We start from the raw sequence: 23,462 nt of genomic DNA on the forward strand, positions 1-23,462 counted from the left end.
GTGGGGAAATGAAACAAAGCCAAACACAAAGCCAAAGACAAAATAAGAATTTATATTAAAATAAGACATGGCTTAAAGGTCTTAGTTACCAGGTCATAAAATACGTTAAAAAAGTATATCTGATTGCTTCTTTTGTAGAGCGCTTTTTCGTTTTCGCAGATATTGCCACTGTTGGAATTGGCTGATAGGAAAGCTGACGGACGGTGATCATAAAGCAGCAAAATTGTACACAGAGTTCATAATTTTTTTATTTTTCCTTTCCAAGAAGTTATTTTTGTTTTGTAAGTATTGCCATTTTTACTGTTAAAATTATGTTTACAGAAGCCATTAAGAGAAGAAATTCTCAATAGAATATTTTACAAGAAAAAAAAAACACAATTTCAACGTAACTTTTTTTGTAACTTTTTATACAGGTATTCATAGGCAACGGATATTAAATCATAAGTCCTGTATAAGTAGTAATCAAGATAAGGAAATAGTTGTGATAAATACATGCATTCATGATGTTGATTAATAGTTAGCTTAATTAATAGATAGAACTGTGAGAAATACACATGGAATTAAAATGTATTCATTCCGAACAACAGCATTCGGACTATTGGTCTACCGGAAAAAACCACTTACTTACACAACACGTATCAAATATGTTCCAATGGGGGACATTTTCATGGTAAAAGGAGATGAAACGATCATTTTAAGCAATTCCTGTAATTTCCATGGAGTAAACGATACTGAGGTAGTTTTTGTTATCGCTCTACGTAAGTAATGGAACCACTCCCGTAATAGAAGACACGCAGTATAGCAGTGACCATTTAACACAATAATATTCCCCGAATCCTGATCACACAGGAGCAAGTTACCGTCGTCGCCCTAGACTCGTCCTTACAGATCCATCAGATCCAATAACTCTTGCATTAGATACCTTCAGGTCTAACACTAGGAGCAGGCTGAGGAACCCCGGTAATTGTACTCGTCGAACTCGACAAAGAGGTCGACGTGTAACCTAACCCATGCATCAGCTCGCTGAGTTTCTCGCCGGATCTTCTCAGCGGGTCGCGATTCCGATCCGGTAGTAGATTCATTCGCGAAGCAGTTGATCTTGATTTGTTAGGTCTCCTTCGGAGGCGCTCGGGCGGCTGTTAGCAAATCCTACCCCTCCTGGCTGAGCCCTTGCTCGCCTACCTCTCCTGGTGAAACTGGAAAAGCCTCCGGGCCACCAGTAAATCTTCAATCATAAAACAAAAAAACAATAATACTTAACGGCACACACAGGGCAAAATCCCATAATAAATGTATGCTGAGCTCAGGTGACGTTTTTATAAATATATTTTAGGCTGGGGTCTAACATCGTACGAGACGCTTGCGGTAAGGAAGCACATAAATTACGTGGGACCGTTGAAGCATTCTACAAAACGACTCCCATCACCACTAGCTAGTACATCCGAATTCCGCCTGGGTTAAAAAAATGCTAATATTACTAATTTCTCTTTAATTTTATCTTTATTTCTAGAACATGCTTGAAGTTTGCATAGACAGTTTGGAATCCGCGATTAATGCTATTTACGGTGGTGCGGACGAGTTGGAAGTTTGTAGTTCACTTACTGAAGGCGGACTTACACCGAGCCCAGGGCTCGTATCTCAGATTGCGTCCGTCGTATGTATAGGATTTTCGTAAAAATTCACAAATAAATTACTTTGCGACAGACTTTATAATATGGATTGAGGTCTCCTTCGGAGGCGCTCGGGCTGCTGTTAGCAAATCCCACCCCTCCTGGCTGAACCTTTGAGCGCCCACCTGTCCTGGTGAAATTGGAAAGGCCTCCGAGACACCAGTAATCCTTCAATCATAAAAAATAATTATGGATTCATTCTTACGATAACATTAAGTTCAAAATTGGAACTTATTAATAAGACTATAAATAAAAAATATTATTTTTCTTCTTCGAATTTTTTAGTATGGCAATCGGCTTCTTGCAATATTATATTTGCTAATGTCCAGTTTAAAAAAAACGTATGTACGTACATATTTTTCTTAAAAAAAAGAAATGAGATGAAGTAAATTTACTCGAGGCTGTCATCAATTGGCATTAAATTAAATAGGATGAGCTGAAATAGTCTCACTAAAATGGTGGTTATTGACTGAGACTTTTTGGAAGAGCCCGAGTAGCCACATTCAGCGACTTTACGTCATTTTCCCCCACTTGTGCATTTTCACAGATGATAAACGGTTAATTGCCGTTATTATACTTTCAAACCTGGAAAAAATCACATAAAATAAATAAAACAATTAACAGAAGTTAGCTAATTGCTTTCCGGCCAAACAGTTATACTAATATTTTTGTATGTTTAAACTTTATTATCAATTATATTTATATTGTTATTTAAATTGTTTTATCGGATTTACGTTATGAACATATGCACCGTAGGCATTTCAAGCGTTAAAAAGTAGCGCAATATGTATTGTGGCCACAGCTATAGACTTTAGTAAGACTTGAGGTATAAAATGCAATAGTATGGCATTAAAATTCTACCGCATAAATCAAACATTTATTTTCTTTATTCCTTTATTCTTATTAAGATTTTCTTAAACGTGTGAAATTGTTTGTAGGTAAACAATATTAAAAATGGACGACTGATTCATAAATCGTGTTCTCAGTACAGCTATGGAAAGAAAACTCTTAAGGTAGGTACCTACATTTTATTTGTTGATATGTTTCATTTGATTTGATTTTCAAAATAAAATATCTTTGGCTATACTATTTGTATCTGGCTGGTTTTGGTATCATTAAAAGTTTAAATTTTAAAAAAGGCAATTCCAAATTCAAAATAGGAAAATTCGATAATTTAGAAGAAATTCGATACATTTTAAAATTTTACTACAAAAAAGTTAAAAATGCAACGCAAGCCGCAAAAAAAAATTGCGATGTTTATGGACCTAGTGCAGTGTCTGTGAGAGTAGCATAAATTTGGTTTAAGCGTTTAAGCGAATTTTAGAACAACGCGATTCCGTATATTATTATCATCATCATCATCATCATCATAATCGGTTGCTCTTGGCAGAGCAGTCGTGGTCATGTGGAATTCTTGCTTATTAAAGCCTTGACAGATGTTTTCCACAGTTTGCGAACCGAGGCCCGGCACACACACTCGTTAAGTGGGGTTTCAGTAAGGTCTTTCACCTGATCAGTATATTATTATACTCGATAATTATTTTCAGGTTCCCAAAGTGAACGTCATGATAAGATGTCGCACTGGTTCGGATTTTTGTTACAACGATTTCGAAATGGACACAATGTTATCAGACATTGATCATTTCAAGCAGTTTGAAATAGACAGATTCGTTTTTGGCGCTTTAACAGATAGTCAGGAAATAGACGAAAAAAACTGCAAAAAGATTATTGAGAGAGCATCTCCTACGCCTGTGACATTCCATAGGGCGTTTGACGTTTGCAAAGAACCCAATGCTACCGTTACAAAAATTATAAATCTGGGATTTAATAGATTATTGACCAGTGGGCAGAGATGCACGGCAGCGGATTCTGAAGCTTTAGTATTAATCCGAACACTTTTAGAGAGTTTTTCTGATAAAATTGAAATTATGCCCGGAGCTGGTGTCAATGTCGATAATGCCAAACTATTCATAGATATGGGTTGTAAGATTTTGCATAGCTCGTGTAAAATAACAAAATATTTGAATAAAGCTGGCAATAATTTGAGGATGGGTGAAGGTGACAGTGAATTTATTTATGTTACTGATGAAAATATCGTGAAAGAAATGAAGCTCAAAATGGAAAATTAAATTTAGATATGCATAAGTAAAACTTTCAAATGTTTTTTAAATTGCGTTTTATTCTGGACTCTTTATTCTAGAGCTCAAGCCACTCCCGAACCCTACCAGTGTTTGGTAATTTTAATTATGATTTTTCATTAAATGTCAACATTTTTGTACCAATGCTTATTCATTTCTCGTATTTTTTTCCCTACTGCGTTGTAAATAATTTTATTGTTTATTAATAGTATTTTGTACTAAGTTTTAAAATAGTAAAACTGTTGTAGCTTCCTTAGGTATTGCGATTTCCAAATCACAAAGACTCCTTCCTGTTATATCCCTGCCCTTAACTTTGTAAAGTTAAAAAAAAAGTATGAATCCATTTCCGGCCGGAAACAAGACTAAAGTTGGCTTGCAAATACAGTAATAAAGGAAATTACTTTCGAGGCAACAACGTGCCAGCTGCGTAACCGCATAAAGTCGAAGGCAATTTGGCATAAAAATCGTTACTTATTGAACGCGGATACGTTTTTTTTTATCTGGAAAAGACACGTAATTATGATTTCATGACATTTTTATCGTAGTTGTGCGGTGAAACTGGGTGGCTATTCGAATTTTATGTAGATTGTTAATAAAAAACGGTAGGTATAGAAAAAAAAAGAGAGAAAGATTGTGTTGCAAATGATGCGCCAAAAAAACCAGCAGCGTAACAAGTTCTTTTATTTGTGCAAGAAAGCAGAAAGCAGATAGAAATGGCCGGCATGGCTTGTTTTATTAACACTATCCCCCCTTCGTTGGCTTTGGCTAGCGGCAGTGGCGGAAGGGGGCGTGTTAACATGGCTTGGCGGCTTGGCTGGCGGCAGGGCATGACAGGTGACGTCACGTCTGTTACAATTGGCTATTCCATAGTCTATTAGATCAGGAGAAAGTACTTGAAACGAAACAAATACTGTGGATGGGCGCAGTTCTTCTAGATCTGTTTCTTTAATTTCACGTAGGGTGGTGGTACCTACCCGTACGGCCTCGTGAATGCCCTACAAAGATTATCCCTGTAAACGTGTCAGACATTTGGATATTTGTAGTCGATATTTCGAGCGTTGTTAGCATAAAAATAAGAGAAATAATAAGAAAATATAAGTTTAGTATAGTTTGAAGTCGTCGTGGCCTTTGACCAGACATAGGTTGGGCGGTGTTACCTGCCCTTAACGACTCACAAGATGTCCTACCATCACTAATTATGAAAATAATGATTAATAATAATTAGGTTCACTCACGTATATTCAGTATTTTCTTCGATTACTGGTTGTCATTTCTCATATCTGCAATGCTAAAGGCTCAGCCAAGCTGCAACCTTTCGGGGTTGTAAGTAATCCGAGCAACCTCCCAGTGTCGACATAGCTGCAGTTAGTTAAATTTAAGTACTTATGTACTTAGGAACCCCTGCCTAGAAACAATATTCCACTCGAGGGTGAGTTGGTTTCTCTGTACTCTTCCAAATTCCTATGTCCGTGAATGATGGTTATTTTAATACGAGTACATGCTGTCAGATGTGACGTAGACGTGTGGTGAATGGTTTTTCGTGTTTTTCACACACAGATTAACAACGGGAGACGTCCGGAAAAAAAGAAAGACAGGCTGTCAGATTGAGGAAAAAATGTCATGAGATAAAAATTTGTGTTTTACGTTTTTAAAAGGTTCAAAGGATAAAAACCAATTGATTGTTAATGTATACGATTTTAAGGTGCGTGTGGAATAAATAAGTGCTTCCTATACTGCAGTTTGAGTTTAATCCGCAACGACGACAGTTGACAACATATTTCCTAAAATGGTGACCCCGACACGAGAAATTGAGATGTCCCGTTGAAGCCGCGGACGTAATAACGGATGTAGTAACGCAATATAGAAGCCTGCTTTCAATAAATCCACGGAGAACCACAGAAATTAATCGCAAATGTTCATTTCCTTATTACGCCTGAACATTTTTTCGACAATTTAATTATCAATTTCGCAAGTATTAGTGACGTCTAATACGAACACCATCAGTGCTGCAGTCTATATATTAAGGACTAATAAAAAATAGAATTTCGTATTAAAAACCTTAATGTTATTTATTTCCTTTTATTTTTTATTTTTCTGTGAATGTATTAACCAATATTAATTTTAGTTAAAAAAAATTTTAATACCATTTTGTATTGTAATATAATACTATAATTGGTTATATGTATAATTCCTGCTGAGCGTGTGGTATAGTTAACATTATTTATACAGTTTTATATTATTAAACTAAGTTTATATTTTTCTTCTTAACAATGGCCAGTCAAGAAATACAGGAACAACTGCAACAACTCTTGGCTGCAAATGCAGCGCTACAAAAACAACTTGAAGGAAATGAGAGAGAAACAAAAGTTTGTAGAGTTACAGTCAAATTGCCTACATTTTGGGCTGACAAACCAGCTGTTTGGTTTGCTCAAATTGAAGCTCAATTCCAAATTGCCAATATTGTGACAGATACTACTAAATATAATTATGTTGTAGGTCACCTTGACCAAAGAATAGCTGGAGAGGTTGAAGACATAATAACAAACCCACCATCTGAAGAAAAATATGAAAAATTAAAAAGCATACTTATTCAGCGCCTTTCTGTATCACAAGAAAAAAGAGTTCGACAATTTCTTAGTGATGAAGAACTTGGGGATAGAAAACCATCACAGTTCCTCCGACACCTACGCTCTCTTGCAGGAAGCACACTCACAGACGACAATATTATACGCCAACTTTGGTTACGCCGCTTGCCTCATCAGGCTCAAGCTATACTGGCAGCACAGGCTGACCTTGGCCTTGACAAATTGTCAGAACTAGCCGACAAAATTCTTGAGTTGGCCCAAACTCCTCCTATGGTATGTTCGACCGCAACATCTTCGAACAGTTTAACCCTTGGTTCATTAGCCAAACAACTAGAAGAGATCAGTAGCCAAGTTGCTGCCCTATCTAGGCGACAGAGCCGCCCTTATCGTGACAGATCATCATCTCGCGGCCCTAAAATTTGTTGGTATCATCGGAGGTGGGGCAATAATGCAACTAAATGTGTAACTCCTTGCACCTGGAAGGCGGAAAACCCAAACAGCAGTCAGTAATGGCGGCAACTGATTGCCATAGTATTGGCCGCCGCCTGTTTGTCATTGACCAAGTGACCAAGCACCGTTTTTTAATCGACACTGGATCAGACCTATGTTGTTTCCCCCATCACTGGTTACCAGTAAAGCGAAAGGCTACCAAATACGACTTAAGCGCTGCCAATGGTAGTTGCATTCGGACTTTCGGCACAATTAATTTAAATCTAAACTTCGGGCTACGCCGTAACTTTGTCTGGAAATTTGTCATAGCCGACGTTAACTCTGCAATTATCGGATCTGATTTTTTAGCGTTTTACAATCTTTTACCGGATTGCAGAAATGAAAGGATAGTTGATGGGACCACAGGACTATCATCAATTGCCTCAACCACTGATATTGATCAACCAAGTGTTCGAGCAGTTGCATCTGGAAAGGTCATTTTTACTGAATTATTAGCAGAATTTCCAGACATTACACGACCACCAGGGCTGCCTCGAGTCGTTAAGCACCATACGGTCCATTTCATCAAAACAACGGATGGGCCTCCGATTGCCTGCCGTCCCCGCCGCTTAGCCCCTCAGAAACTAGTTGCAGCTAAGAAAGAGTTCGAGGATATGGTGCAATCTGGTACAGCTCGACCATCCAAAAGTGCCTGGTCATCACCACTGCATATGACAATTAAAAAAGACGACACCTGGCGTCCATGCGGCGATTACCGGGCCCTAAACGCCAGAACAGTTCCAGATAGGTACCCCGTGCGCCATATTCACGATTTTGCTCATAACCTCTCTGGTTCAAAAGTTTTCAGCACCATCGATTTAGTAAAAGCTTATCACCAGATACCGATCGCTGAGGAGGACGTGCCGAAGACAGCAATTGTTACACCGTTTGGCCTCTTCGAATTCCCATTCATGACTTTTGGGCTTCGAAACGCGGGACAGACATTCCAGCGATTTATTGATGAGGTCACACGGGGTCTTGATTTCTGCTTTCCCTACGTTGATGACATCCTCGTTCATTCAGCTGATGAGAATCTTCATCTGAAACACCTTCGAATCCTCTTCGAACGTCTACAAGAATACGGAGTTGTAATTAACCCCTCCAAATGTACTCTGGGAGTAGATGAAGTTAACTTCTTGGGCTATCACATAAACAGTGAAGGGACACGCCCTCCTCAGGCTCGCATCCAAGTCTTATTGGACTTTCCACCTCCTGAGACGGTACAAGGTATGCGCCGATTTCTCGGTATGCTGAACTACTACCGGCGTTTTGTTCCACATGCTGCTCAGTTTCAGGCACCGCTAATTGAGGCTCTCGTAGCAACAAAGAGCAAGGGTGCCAGGCCATTTCCTTGGTCCCCAGAGCTACTTCAGCAATTTGAAGCCTGCAAGCAAAGCTTGTCCTCGGCGACGCTATTACAACATCCTGTGAGTAATTCTAGTTTAGGTCTGTTCACGGATGCCTCCAGTGTTCATATTGGGTCTTGCCTTCAGCAAAAGGTAAATGGTAAGTGGTTTCCGCTATCTTTTTTTAGTAAGAAACTCACACCCCAACAAAGACAGTGGCCGACTTACTACAGAGAATTATTAGCGGTATACGAAAGTGTTCAACATTTTCGATATATTTTAGAAGTCCAGCATGCCACAATTTTTACCGACCACAAACCACTCTTATATGCTTTCTTACAGAGACGCGAGAAGCTGCCACCTCCTCAGTTAAACCAGTTGTTTTTTATAAGCCAATTCACGACTGACATACAGTATATTAAGGGCGAGGACAATATCGTTGCTGACACCATGTCACGCATCGATATCAACGCCATCGCGCTGGATCAAGATCACGATGCACTCGCGAAGTCTCAGGCTACAGATACAGAATTGAAAAATCTGTTACAAAATGGCTCTAGCCTGAGCCTAACTAAAATCAGCCCTCCAGAAGCGAAATCGGCAATTTATTGTGACGTTTCTACAGGTAAGCCACGTCCGTATTTGACCCCTTCCTTTCGAAGAACCGCGTTCAACCAACTGCACAACTTGAGTCATCCTGGTATCCGTGCTACCACACGCCTCGTGTCAGAACGTTTCGTTTGGCCATCGATGAAAAGGGACTGCCGTATTTGGTCTCGAAGCTGTGACGCATGTCAACGTAGCAAAGTTTCAAGACACAACTCAGCTCCTACTGGAAACTTTAACACACCATCCGGTCGCTTCATGCACGTGCATATAGACATTGTAGGGCCATTACCGGTTTGCAACGAATACCGATATTGTTTGACGGCAATTGATAAGGTTTCCAGGTGGCCAGAGGTGTGGCCTATGCGCACCATCACGGCAGAGGAAGTGGTGGAAACTTTTACCAGGGAGTGGATTTCCCGTTTTGGAGTACCGTCAATAATCACTACAGACCAAGGATCACAATTTGAATCCGATTTGTTTAACCGGCTGCTGCTTCGATTCGCCACCAAGCGTATAAGGACTACCTCATATCATCCCTGCGCAAACGGAATGATTGAACGTGTCCATAGACAGCTCAAGGCGGCATTAATATGCCATCAAGATTCATGGGTAAGATCCCTTCCCATGGTTTTGCTGGGAATGCGGTCAGCCTTTGAAGAAGATTTGGAAGCCACAGTCGCAGAAACGGTGTACGGTGAACCTTTAAGACTCCCTGGAGAGCTGTTAATAGCTTCCTCGTCAATAGAAAAAATTGAGGATGCCACCGACTTTGTAGTACAATTGCGTAACAAAATGTCATCTATACGCCCAGTGCCTGCTTCTCGACATTGTAAAAACTCTCCTCCATTTATATTCAAGGAATTGGAAAGCGCTTCTCATGTTTTCCTGAGAGACGATACCATCCGCAGGGCATTGCAGCCGCCATATACAGGTCCATATAGAGTATTAGAACGCTCCCCTGATGGGAAAACGTTCACACTGTCCATAAAAAATAACAAAGTTGTCGTGAGTGTAGACAGACTTAAGCCGGCTTTCATAGATCACATCGATGATGAACGGAAGCAAGCCGAGCCTTTGTCTTGTCAGCAAAATCAAGCCTTACGACCAATGGATCTGGAAAATCCGCCGCTGTTGCCGCTGCTAACAAGGCCGCTGTCAATTCCAATAAAAATTCAAGGTGAGAAAACAAAAGAGCCTTATACCACACGCTCAGGCAGACGTGTCAGATTTAAAAAATTACTGATTTATAAGAACTACTTGTATCTTGTTACCTGTTGTTACCTATCGTTACCTTGTATTTGTTACTTGTTACCTGTAATTTTCACTTATAATTCTTCGTTTTATACAATTATTCTTGTAATACATTCGCACGTATACCTAATTATGCGTAATATTAAGAGTATAGTGACAATTTTGATTAAGGGCTCTCAACTGGCGTATCTTTCTCCGTGGGGGTGTGGTGTGGTGAATGGTTTTTCACACACAGATTAACAACGGGAGACGTCCGGAAAAAAGAAAGACAGGCTGTCAGATTGAGGAAAAAATGTCATGAGATAAAAATTTGTGTTTTACGTTTTTAAAAGGTTCAAAGGATAAAAACCAATTGATTGTTAATGTATACGATTTTAAGGTGCATGTGGAATAAATAAGTGCTTCCTATACTGCAGTTTGAGTTTAATCCGCAACGACGACAGTTGACAACATATTTCCTAAAGACGTGTCTAATGATAAAAATAAGGCATTAAAATCGAAGTAGGTACATTGAAGCATGTGAAGTGTTTATATGACATTTTCAGTACGTTTTTATTCGGGCTCTGTACTAAAGTAGGTATAATTTATCATTCGCATACCAAAGATAAAATATGAGGGTTCCTAACCATATCTACGTATACTTTTTTTTTTAGTTTCACTGCAAACAGCAATTGAGCTCGGATCAACAAGTCACCGATTCAACTATTGTACTTAGCATTTAAATGTTTGTGGATCGAACTTAGTGAACTCTCTTTTGTTTTTATAGTTTACTAGCTGACCCGGCAGACTTCGTAGTGCCTCAATCGATAAATAAAAGACCTAAGCTTTTGTATAAAATAAACTTAAAACAAACAAAAGGAATCCGTCCGACGGGAGACACATCAAAGGAAAAACAAAATTGTTATTTTTATTTAATTCCGAGCATTTTCATATTTATCTACCTTTTAAACCTTCTCTGAACTTCCCCAAATAATTCAAGACCAAAATTAGTCAAATCGGTTCAGCCGTTCTCGAGTTTTAGCGAGACTAACGAACAGCAATTCATTTTTATATATAGAGATAATTTTTAATTAATTTATTAGATTTTGGAGATATTAATGATGTTTATTTGCTTTAAAATAATTGTGAGTACAGAAAGTTTCCCCATTGTGTTTCACGCCAGATCTTCTCAGTGCATCGTGTTTCTGATCCGGTGGTAGATTCTGAAAAGCACTGCTCTTGCTAGGGCTAGTTAGCAAATTATCTCAGGTTGAGCTCGTGAGTCTATCCGTCCAAACGTAGCTAGAACAGACCCTTAGGCTACCAATGATTAGGTAGGATAAAAAAAAACAACAGAAATTAAGTAGTACATTGTGAGGTTAATCGTGTTTGGAGCTTTCGCTTTTTTTGCGCCATGTCATCGATGTCGGAACAATCTTTTAACCTCTCATCAATCATCGGGATTTTTTCAAGAAATACCCGGTCGTGAAGCGCTGTTTTTACAAAAGCATGTATTTTTGAGTTTTTTTATTACAGCAGCTGTGGAAATGGAATTGAAAAATTTAAATCTGTTGTAGTCATGTACCTAGTGATTTTATGTCGTTTTTGGCTTGTTTTTACATTGTTTAAGTTTAATTGTTGTTGGACTGACCAGATCCGCACTACCCTCGACACCACAGTTCACGATGCTCTACACTCGGCGGCAGATAGAGGAAAATGACGTGGAATGGTCCGTAATAAACTCTTGTTGCGAGGAGATGGTCACGACCCCAGTTTTGAGGAAACCAAAGCAAGAAGAAGAAGAAGATCATTGGACGAGCTCGGGGCTAACTTGGTGTTAAGTAGTTACCGGAGCCCATAGATATCAACAACGTAAATTTCCCCGCCCACTCGGAGACATGAGTTCTAAGTCAGAGTTCAATAGTACAACGGCCCCTCCACACTTTAAACTGGAAAGCATACCTACCCATGCGGGCTCAATGGACGCGCTACCACCAGTTACAGTGATTATCCCTGGAAATATAGACCTAGATATTTGTGAAGTCGACATTTTGTGCCCTGTTTAGAATAGAAATTATTATTATGTATATATAAATTTAGGTTTACATATATTAATATTTTTTTCGGTATTCGTGCCTTAGATATAATTAAAACTACTTTTACGGTTTGATTTCATATTTTTTTGTTGTTATTATAATATTATTTGTTAATCTTTCGAATAATTTACTGTATTTGTGGTCACGAATAACTAAGGCGTTATTAATAGATCTTTTAGTTAAAGCGTAAGTTAGCACAATTTTCAAATGTACTGTAAATACATATAATCGTAAAAGTTGTTTTAATTATATTCATATAGTTTAATTTTGCTTTATAGTTTTAAAGTAGGATTTAAGGTAAAGCATGCCTATAGTAGTCTGTAACTTCAACGTCCTCAAATAAAACAAAGACATTAAATAATTTTTTTTTAATTCTCGTGTACTTATTATAATACCAATCTTATTTTAAAGGTATACTAGGGTACAAAATAAGGCTATACCGTGAGAGGTTAAAATGCTTTATTATGGCATTTTGCTACCGTGCGCTTACATCTATTATATACATCGACTTAATCTAAGTATAAGACGATAGATTTGGTCGAAATGCATAGTATAACTAAGATATTAAAGCGTTTTCTTACATATCAAAGCGAATTTACTTAATTTTCAAATATATAAGGCAATCACGAAACACCTTAAATCTAAATGGTATTGGTAAGTATCGTGGCGAAGTGCAGGAGTTGGAACCAATAACAAAATTTCAGTCAAAATTACCGGAAATTAACCAAGTTCGTAGATATTACTCACATTTAAATAATCTAAACGTATGACTTAACAGAGAATCTTAGTGAATAGAAAATTCTTTATCGGAACATTGCGAATGACAAGCAGACTGCGCTATTAATACGCCCTTAACTGGCGCTAAAAATGTAAAAGAAAGGAAAATAATCAATTTGTATTTTATATCTGATTGTGGACCGATGACTACTAATCTAATCTAGGGGTCATTGAGGATCACAAGATGGGTTTCTTTATATAATAATGCGTCAGGCGATCATTTATTTATATAATAAAGCGACTAATTTAAAACTTTTTTTACGATTTAGCGTTTTAATTGTCCATCAAATTATTTCCGATGACCATCTTAGCCGTCAGTGTTCGCATACACTGTACGGCATTCGAAAAGTTGAAAATAATATAATTTAACAATGAAAAAATCGAGATCAAACCGTAAAAGTAATTTTAATTATGTCTACAACTCGCGAAGATCCAAGAAGATGAAACAACAAAATAAGTTGCAAGTATTCTTACCCAATAGAACACGGAATGAATATGAACGAACTATGATTGGCATTTACTGTTTACGTATAGTAATATCGACGGAAGAAAGCCGAATTGTCGTAACTTGAAAAACCCATCTTTACATAAGAGCCTTAAACTATTTCAAAAATTCACAACTCATATTAATATTTATATAGATAGAAAGTTGAAAATTGGTGTGAAATTTGATGAAAAAAAAAAGATGAACTATTTAATTTTAGGAAAACCTCCCGTCGATACTATTCAGAGTATTATTAATCTAATGCTATTTTAGAACGATCGTATAAATAAATTGACTTGAATTGACATAATTATTTTGTTATACATACAATTCAATTGAAACTTCGTCAGCAATTAACGAAACACCCACCGATGATATTAAAATATGAACACATTATTTTTTATGAATATTTTTATCCACGTATTGTGTTCAGAAAATCGAAGAAGGCATGTGAGTTTCTTAAAACTGCTAAGAATCATGCGAGGCTACGATATCGCAGCGAGTTTTTTTGGGTTTTCATTACATTACAATAATCCAAACTACAATATTATCTTAAACTATGACTGAATGTCTATTGGTCTTCTTGTCTGGCGCGTAGGGCTCTAGTTTAGCTGGTTCTGTGTTCAGGGCGCTGTAGTCTACTGGGAAAGGCGGCTGTGGGAGAGAATCTTTAGGAGGCACCAACACCCATTGGCCCGGACCGTTGGGGTTTTTCCCCATCAGCCAATTAGTAAAGCAGTGGACGAATGTACCGTAGTCTAAGATTAGATATCCGTTCTGAAAGTAAAAATATATTTAAATTTTTTTAATAGCTTTTAAAAAAAATGTAAGTTTGAGACGCAAGGCTTAATTTGAACTAATAATTCTCTTTCCTTTGTTTTGAATATCGATTAGAAACGTAATTATCATTTGTAAGTCAGAAAATTTACACCTTTCCCATAAATAAAACAATAGCATTTTTTTAAAGTTGGCCTTTATAGCAAGACTATATCTAATATTTCAATAAAAGGTATGATATTCGTTTGTAAGGCCATCCTTTGAGAGCGTATTGACAGATTGTTTTTTTTTTTAATTTTCATAGTCTGAAAATGAGGGTTTCGTTTAAGAAAAAAATGAATAAAATCTCTGTAAAATCCACAGCAAGATAACCTGCTAATAACACTAACAAATTTATTTGCATTTGGACAAGTTTTACGGGTCAGTAATTAATAAACAAATGCTCCACTTACGCTAGTCATACGATCGTAGGCCGTGTCTATGATTTCGTCAACCCTTGTCGCCGTCAATCCTATGACAGAGCGATAAAAAGCTGCTAATGCGGGTTTAGTGATCGATCCTGTGCCTGTAACAATATTATTGCTGATTGTCAATTTATTCATCATATTTTGTGTACACAACTGCTAAGTATCATACCCGATAAGATCAATGGCTGACTTTTTGGCGGGAACGCGAAGTTGTATGATTATTATTTTTCATTTGTTTCACGTTGCCAAGGTACGCAAGTGTGGAATAAAATTGTGTGTGTGCAATAAAGAAAATCGCTGAACGTGGGTTCTGGAGTTTTTTCTATAAAAAAATTGGTAACGTCTTAGTAAATTTTCACCATTGTACTGAGATATCCCTTCATTTAATCTCATTTTATGCTCATCCTATTGATTCCAGTTTCTAATGCTACTTACTAATGCTGCTTGAAAATTAAATTAACTTAATATTGGAAACCCTTTACAGCGTAGCGTAGTATTTGGCAACAGCGCCAAAGACCTTCCTGGAATTACAAAAGGCTGTATTCGTCCTTTGGCCAATTTCAGATTACTTAAATTGTTTTACTTATTACATTAACCACTATTTTAAGCTATTTATTATTAAAATTTCGAAATATAATTAGGTTTATACTTATGCTTATAGCATTAGTGATAGCAGACTAAAATACAATTGAAGTCGAAAAATATTTCACGGGTGATATATTTGTCATTTTTTAACTAATATAAATACATTTTAGTATATAGCTCCTAAAGTGAAAGCAATTAAGTCCTGTTCGTATTCCATGAATAGATAAGCGCATTTGGCAACCAATCATTTTGGTAAGATAACACGGGAAAGGGGAAGCGCCGTTGCCGCATCGTATGAAAGAGAAATGCACAGGCTTTTACTGGTTTGGCGCCCGCAGTATCATCACATGCCAAGAGCGTCAAATCTTAAAAAGTGTTAGAGTTTTTAAATGTTTTAAAATTGTCTCGAATTTTTATTCCTATACATTATTATAAAAAATATATATATATATATATGTCGGCAGGCGTCAGGGATGGCTGAGCGGTAGGTTCCGTCATCGCTCGTATTCGATTGAACTCAGTTTAGTCAATAAAACTTTTCAATAATAATTATTGAAACTCAACACACACAACTTTCACAATGACAGGGTAAACCGACAGTTTCGTTGCATATACCGACAGACCGACTGACCGACTGACTGACTGACAGAGACTCACTGACTGAGACGGACGGAATTACTGTCTGACACGGAATGCCACGACTCTGTCCACGTACCGCCATTTTATACTGTGGCGTTACGGAGTCTACCCTTCATTTTGTGATATTTATCAAAACAACATTTCATCATTTAAAATAATAATCAAAACCACCGTCTTAATATTACTAAAAGTCGTTATCCACGACAACTAAAAGTAGTTATCCACGACACGGCCATTCTGACACGTCACACGTCCCTGTGTGACGCTCCTGCAAGGAAAACAACCTTCTGCAATATCTAACAAGTTTCGTCTCGGCCACTCCTGATTCATTCACGATTGAGGATTGGGATTCGTTTCATTACAAACCATAACGTTAGCTTTCAACAAGATCTTTAACAGACTATGTTAACCTGTGTGAGTAGATAACTTAATTACCCAACTATTAGTGATACACTATACAACTGAAAAATTTCATTAATGCTCAATAAGCATTAGAAACCCGAGTTATTACAAAACAACTCAATCTAAGCAGTATTTCATCAGTATTATGTATCAACCACAAACTATCGTTACAATTACTTCCATCTAGTGAGAGTAACTCATGCCACCTATATCGAGTGACGATAACCCAATTCAAGTGCCACCTCCATCGAGTAGCTCTTGACTATTTATTGCCTCCATCCGGCAAATAAGTGGGACCTCCATCCGGTACCCAACTTCAACACAAAACACTAATGCCTCCATCCGGCACGCAAGTGGAACTTTCATCCAGTACCCACTTCAACCATAAAACACATCGCAATGCCTCCATCCGGCAATAAAACGAACACATCACCTAAATCGAGCGAGGTGTTCAATTACCAGTCATAAATAACACTGAATACTGTTCTTTACTAATCACACAAAATAGGGCAACAAAATCCTTACTTTAATCAGTCAGTTGTATCGTGGTCATTTGATCCTACATCTTCTACATCACTAGTGTCAATAAAATCGTATAGAACGCTCCTGGCCTGGCTGCCGGCGCAGCTAGTAACATTGCCACCCACATTATCATTAAAACAAATGATAAAACCAATACACATCACTTCACAATATAGAGTCAAGGTCATTAGTAGACCAACACAACAATAGTCTCCATTGAGACCCAGGTCTCCGCTGTACCAATCGATGGAGATACTCTCACCTCACTGATCAGTCTCGTCAGTAGCACTACTTAGAGGCAACCTTATGTAATCATAGGTTCTATTACCAGTTAAAGCAGTCTGTCTTCATTTCAACAAAATTCAACATCGAATTTTACTAAATTTCCAATGTTCTGGTTTCGTCAAAGTTAATCTCTTACTTTCAGTATCATTTTAAGTAAAAACCTTTTGGGATATGGCACGCGAACTCTAAAGAATTCGAAGGGGCTCGCCTGTTATTCTTATGGTAGAACAATTTAAAAAAAAACAAAATGTGTGCAATTCACACGTGGTAGAAGTGAAACCTTCCAAAATTAAAATACAATTATCCTAAACGTCTTAAGTAAATGTAAAATTTTGTCATTAGTAAATAATTGTAAGGTAGCGCCCTCTGTGAATTGATATTTTAATTTCACGTATAATCCTAAATTAAAATTCACTACAAGATCTTTCATACACACGTTAGTATTAAAAAATCTCACAGATGGCGCTGTATTAAATAGTATGTTGTATATTTCTGTCTCCTTCTTTGCTGGCTTCATCCTACACATTTTTGTATTTGTGTCTCTTACCTGTCGTTTTTTTTTTTTCGTTGCATCCGGTTTGAAATCACAACGATTCTAAAGAAGTTTTCACTTCAAAAGATGTACGGCTTCTAGCACTTCTTGTCAAGAACAATTCCATGAGCTCATCGCGAGCTTGGTCATCAATAACGCAAGTCTGGGCTTCGAATAAGGACACTAGATTTAAGAGTTCTATTTCGCTGAATGCTCAATCTCACTGAACCGATTAAAACAACTATCAGGTAGTACATGACATACAATAGGTAAGCAATAAACCATCGCATAGGATTTGTTCCGTACAGTTTTGAGTCAAAACAACAGAAACCTTTTATAAGAACCATCGTATAAAATTGCTGAATTATGAAGCTACTACTAATATATTTCTTGACAAGAGAGCATTCGGCACCAGAATCCAAATAAAAATACGACTCACCAGATTGTTCTTATTTACCAAAAATACCGATATTACGCAGCTACCGGCACGTCGCTCCGCTCGGCCGGTGAATAGTTGACCCATCGAGCGCCGACAGACTGTGCTTGCGTCCCATATCTCGTATTGGCTGCAGCAATCACGTGTTGATTGCGACATGGTCTTCCTGATTGTACATGTCCTCGTGTGATGGTTAACCTACAATCAAAAACATCCACGAGAACACTTGTTCCGCTCGATCACTCCTGACTACACTTTACGACTTATCGGAAACTTTAAAGTCATCAAAGCTTTAAACTGTTTTAATACCATTTTAACCAAATCAAACAATAGGGTATACAAAGTTCACTATTCAGCAGCCAGAGCACGTACCACAGTCGTTCATCAAACTTCAAATTTAGTCTGTACAAATCAGGCATAGCTTACAGGAACTCAGATCAAAGAAAACTTCCGAGTAAAAATATCTAACGCCACGGCTCTCCAGCCGACCAGCAATCGCAATTGCCCTCATGATGCGCATCCACAGCGTGGATCGCCCGTGTGCATCACCCGCTGACTACACACGATGGTCTTTACAGACCCCGACCTCCGCCAGAGCCAAACGCGCACCGCGCACCCACGGACTACTTGAGTTGCCTCAAGAGACACCGATTTCTACCGGGCTACGACTACGTAATAGCTACTGGTACGGTCGAACACAATACGGCCGATAGACTATCCTTACTCGAGTTTTCACCACAATTTAAGCTTGCTCTTCATCATCATCATTTACATCAACCTCGACTGGTATGTGTCATGTTGGCATTTTTCTTAGCCTATCATGTGGGTATTTGTAAGTACGTTTTGAATTTAAAGCTTTCAATGTGTAACGGTCACCATCCAATACTTCAAATACTTTAAACGGCCCTTTAAACTTCGTATCTAATTTCGTTTGATTACGCTCTTCGTTTTAATGTATGGACGAGCTCACAGCCCACCTTGTGTTAAGTGGTTACTGGAACCCATAGACATCCACAGCGTAAACGCACCACACACCTTGAGATAGAAGTTCTAAGGTCTCAGTATAGTTATAACCGCTGTCCCACCCTTCAAACCGAAATACACCACTGCTTCACGGCAGAAATAGGCAGGGTGATGGTACCCGTGCGATCGACGGCACTATACGGAGCACCCGTCTGGTGCCACGTCCTTACCCACGAGAACGTCGCCGCGCTGCGACGCCGGCAGCGCGCGATCGCAGTCAGTCATTCAAGGATACCTCACAGTCTCCTATGAGGCGGCGCGCCCTAGCGCAAGTGCAGCCGGAGCGCGGGGGCTCCAATCTCGGCAGTCCGTGCTGGAGGCGTGGTCTCGTCGTTTGGCGGACCCGTCGGCCGGCCTCCGTACCGTCGAGGCGATCTGCCCGGTTCTCGCGGACTGGGTGGGCCGCGACCGCGGAAGTCTCACCTCCGGCTACCTGTGCAGACTCACAAGACATTTTACCACCATGCAAACTTCTTACCGCAACAAATCTTACCAGCCACCACGCAAACTACAATTACGGGTTCCACCTCTCCTACACGATGTTACTCCCACACTGAGGAAGCCAACCGCGAACACTTGTCAAGCACGCACAAGCACGCACTTCACCGGAAAAACCTGCATCCGCCAGCGGAACCCGAACACCGCCGCATCGCCAGACACGAACGCACCGGACGTCTTATCTTACAGGTCACGACGACTTCAGATGTGTCAATTTTTCTTCCCCACGGAAACTTGCTTTCTTGTTTGCTTGCTTGCTTGCTGGAGCCCGAAGTCATCGAACGTGTAGTGTTATTGGTATTGAATCTAGTAGATTCTAAAATTTCAGCGACAATTCACAGTCTCATGTCCTGGTTTACTGCACTAGTGCCATGTAACTCTAGCAGAAGTCAGCCGCTTAAAATAATTCTTGTCGGAACTACCCACTCGTCATGACAGATCCATTATTGCGATCGAAGTTTCACTTGAGATTTGCACTTGCCTTAATTTCTTGCAATAGCTTGTTACGTGTTGTATTTCCGCTAGTAAATGCCATGTGATGAAGTCGACAGTCAAACTGGGCAACATGAGCCAGAACGTAAGATGTGACGATTTCTTCGTGGCTCAGATCTTCCATCGAGGTAACAGTGACGTTATTACACGACTTACGTATGCTGCATTCACGCTCTTGTGGCGTACCACTACTAGTATTCTGATCTGCATCATGTTTTTTTGCTGTACTTCGAACATGTTCAAACACGTCACGCCAGTGAGAGTAGAGTCCTGATCTCACTTCTGATGTCAGCACGCGCCAGGGATGGCTGAGCGGTAGGTTCCGTCATCGCTCGTATTCGATTGAACTCAGTTTAGTCAATAAAACTTTTCAATAATAATTATTGAAACTCAACACACACAACTTTCACAATGACAGGGTAAACCGACAGTTTCGTTGCATATACCGACAGACCGACTGACCGACTGACTGACTGACAGAGACTCACTGACTGAGACGGACGGAATTACTGTCTGACACGGAATGCCACGACTCTGTCCACGTACCGCCATTTTATACTGTGGCGTTACGGAGTCTACCCTTCATTTTGTGATATTTATCAAAACAACATTTCATCATTTAAAATAATAATCAAAACCACCGTCTTAATATTACTAAAAGTCGTTATCCACGACATATATATATATATATATATTTTTTTTTATAATATAGGTAGATATATATATATATATACCTAGATTTATTTATTATGATTTTGTAATTACTTAAATAGGTAATTAGTATTAGTACTCGCGTATTTCCTTGGCGTTTTTATCTTAGTTTCTAATGGTCGATGTCGTGTCAATTCCAAAACAGTCTTTCTGTCTGTGGTATTAAGTACTTTAGTCGTTCGCATTCACGAAAACTATAAAGTCTACGATACTTCTCAAATAATGTATTGACAATAACAAAAACTGCGAGATTAAACCATAAATGTAGTTTGAACTGTTTCTAAGAATCGCGAAGACTGAAGAAAATACTTTATGTGAACCCGTAATTAATATAATTATAATTTGCATAATTGCTGGTGGTAGGACCTCTTGTGAGTCCGCGCGGGTAGGTACCACCACCCCGCCTATTTCTGCGGTGAAGCAGTAATGCGTTGCGGTTTGAAGGGTGGGGCAGCCGTTGTAACTATACTGAGACATTAGAACTTATATCTCATAGTGGGTGGCGCATTTACGTTGTAGATGTCTATGGGCTTCAGTAACCACTTAACACCAGGTGGGCTGTGAGCTCGTCCAACCATCTAAGCAATACAAAAAAAAAAATATTGTGGTATGGTGGTAATTAGACGTACGGATCTGCAATATGCTCTACGTAATAGTATCTTTTTGTTTCTTCATCTTAATCAACTTATTTATATTTTAAAGATACAAGTTAAGTGTGATGGAAACGTAGAATAAAATTAAAAAAAAAAATCAACCACCAAATCTTATAAATTTATAAACTACTAGCTGTACCCGTCCGCTTCGCTGGGCATTTGAAATTAACGTTATTATTTCTCACCCCCACAAAGATTCCCATCATTAACGCCCCCCCAACTGGTGTAAGGAGTCCAACACTCATAAGTATAATATTAAGTAAGTAATTAAGACGTGTAATATGGATGTAAAATCTGAAGTAAATTAAATAAAAAAAAAAAAAAAAAATTAGCCTATCCATTAAGTACATGTATTTTCTACATGGATACCAAGTTTCAAGTGAATCGGATGCATGGTTCCGTAGTTATAACGGAACATCCGTAAAAACCACTGTAGATTTATATATTAGTATAGATTAGTATTAGTATAGATTGCCTTTTAAAAGCGAATTAATTTAATGTTTCTGCCTCCCAGTTAACAACGGCTTGCATTAATTTTAATGTATTTAAACATTAGGCAGGCATTTACAATGTCGTCATTAACGTTTTATTTGCCATAAATCGTTTTAACTGTTTTACTTTGAACTTTTAGAATGGTCATCGTTAATTATTAATAAAATATTAGGCTCATAATGTTCTTTAGGCTTCGGTTTTGCTTATTTCCGTACATTTTAGAATGAATCCTGAATGTAAGCTGTATGTTTATGAGATATACGAGTCGTGGATAAGATTTAAATCTCCAGAAAAAGTCATTCGTTTTATTCATAGTAAAATATTAAAAATATTGGTGATTGTTCAGCGTAAATTTAATGAAAGGTTCCTGAAGGTGATACTTGATGATTCTTGAAGTGATCATATTTCACTTGGCACATCTGTCAGATCAGTTTCCGATGTTAATTTAATCTATGCCGAGACTAAAGATTATTTCTGCAATTATCGACATAAATACGTCGCTAAGTTGCTGCTGATCATGAGTATTTGTGAGTATACTTCGCGCTTCGTACCACCAAAAAATCTGGACATAGTGTCAACTCACGCCAGAGGCAAGGATTATCTCAATAGGCCATGAGGGAATTAAAAAAAAATCTTTAAATGTTAATTATTATGGCAGGTAGTGGCTTGGCTCTGCCTCTGGCATTACTGAAGTCCATGGACGACGGTAACCATTCACCATCAGGTGTCACTTTTTACGAAAATTGCCCGGACGCAAGAGTATATAATTTCCATATAACACTTATAGACAATATATAGAGAAGGAGTGCAGAATGTTAATTTTTTTTAAATTATACTTAAAAATACCTTAAATCAATAAATAAAAATATTACACACATTACCATGTATTTAACACAACACGCATGCATGCTATTTGTTTATTGCATGTTTATTGTCAAACCTTTCTTATTGCTTATAGTCTGTGATGAAATTGGGAATAGATTAATGTTTGTCTTTATTATTATTTTTCCATAATGATAGAATAATAACAGCGTACAAACTTATAATTTTAATTAATTATAGTCGAATTACGACGGCCGGGGGACCACTAGTTCATATTAGTTTCATCTCACACGAAAAAAAAGTTTAATTTCTCATCGTTACGTTAAATAATTGAGTCGAGACGATCTGTCTTAGCCATCAGCATTATACCCGAATAACCTGTCAGTGAACGCTCTCACGACATTGTCATCCATCAATTCCCCAATTCAGATATGACGTTGAAATTCGATCATAATACGAGTATTACATAGTATTCGGAAAGTAAAATATTTTGATAATTGATATTGACGTTAATAAATAAATTCTGTATAGAGAGGAAAATAGCACCATTTTCTCTACTGTTTGTCAATCGATTTTCGTCTTTATTATAATGTGATCTGACGGGTTTTAGTAATATTCATATTATTTTATTCAAAACGTCTATATTAATAAAACAAAAGAGATCAAAACATAACTACAATTTTAAAGAACTCTGAAATTTAA

At 38.1% G+C, this 23,462-nt stretch overlaps 2 protein-coding genes across 3 annotated transcripts in view; one reads left to right on the forward strand and one right to left on the reverse strand.

The window, feature by feature from the left end:
- Nucleotides 1-129: 129 nt before the first annotated feature.
- On the forward strand, nucleotides 130-3,840 carry LOC101746588 (copper homeostasis protein cutC homolog). 2 transcript variants are annotated; one of them, XM_021351435.3, is made up of 5 exons: nucleotides 134-281; nucleotides 588-736; nucleotides 1,511-1,654; nucleotides 2,609-2,683; nucleotides 3,218-3,840. In XM_021351435.3, the coding sequence occupies exons 2-5, from the start codon at nucleotides 653-655 to the stop codon at nucleotides 3,797-3,799; spliced, it is 885 nt and encodes a 294-aa protein (XP_021207110.1). In that variant the 5' UTR covers nucleotides 134-281; nucleotides 588-652; the 3' UTR covers nucleotides 3,800-3,840. The 2 variants fall into 2 exon arrangements, with proteins under 2 accessions (XP_004931352.1, XP_021207110.1); XM_004931295.5 differs by lacking the exon at nucleotides 588-736 and having other exon boundaries at nucleotides 130-281.
- An 8,676-nt stretch (nucleotides 3,841-12,516) lies between these two features.
- LOC105842367 (uncharacterized) overlaps nucleotides 12,517-23,462 on the reverse strand; it is a 102,736-nt gene continuing 91,790 nt past the window's right edge. The window contains exons 7-8 of the mRNA XM_012694908.4: nucleotides 14,654-14,766; nucleotides 12,517-14,201 (exon numbers count right to left, since the gene is read on the reverse strand). Of these exons, the coding sequence (XP_012550362.2) occupies nucleotides 13,977-14,201; nucleotides 14,654-14,766 (338 nt within the window). The 3' untranslated portion in view covers nucleotides 12,517-13,976. The remainder of the gene's footprint in view (nucleotides 14,202-14,653; nucleotides 14,767-23,462) is intronic.

This window comes from Bombyx mori, chromosome 7 (assembly GCF_030269925.1).
Source record: "Bombyx mori chromosome 7, ASM3026992v2".
NCBI classification, from domain to species: domain Eukaryota; kingdom Metazoa; phylum Arthropoda; class Insecta; order Lepidoptera; family Bombycidae; genus Bombyx; species Bombyx mori.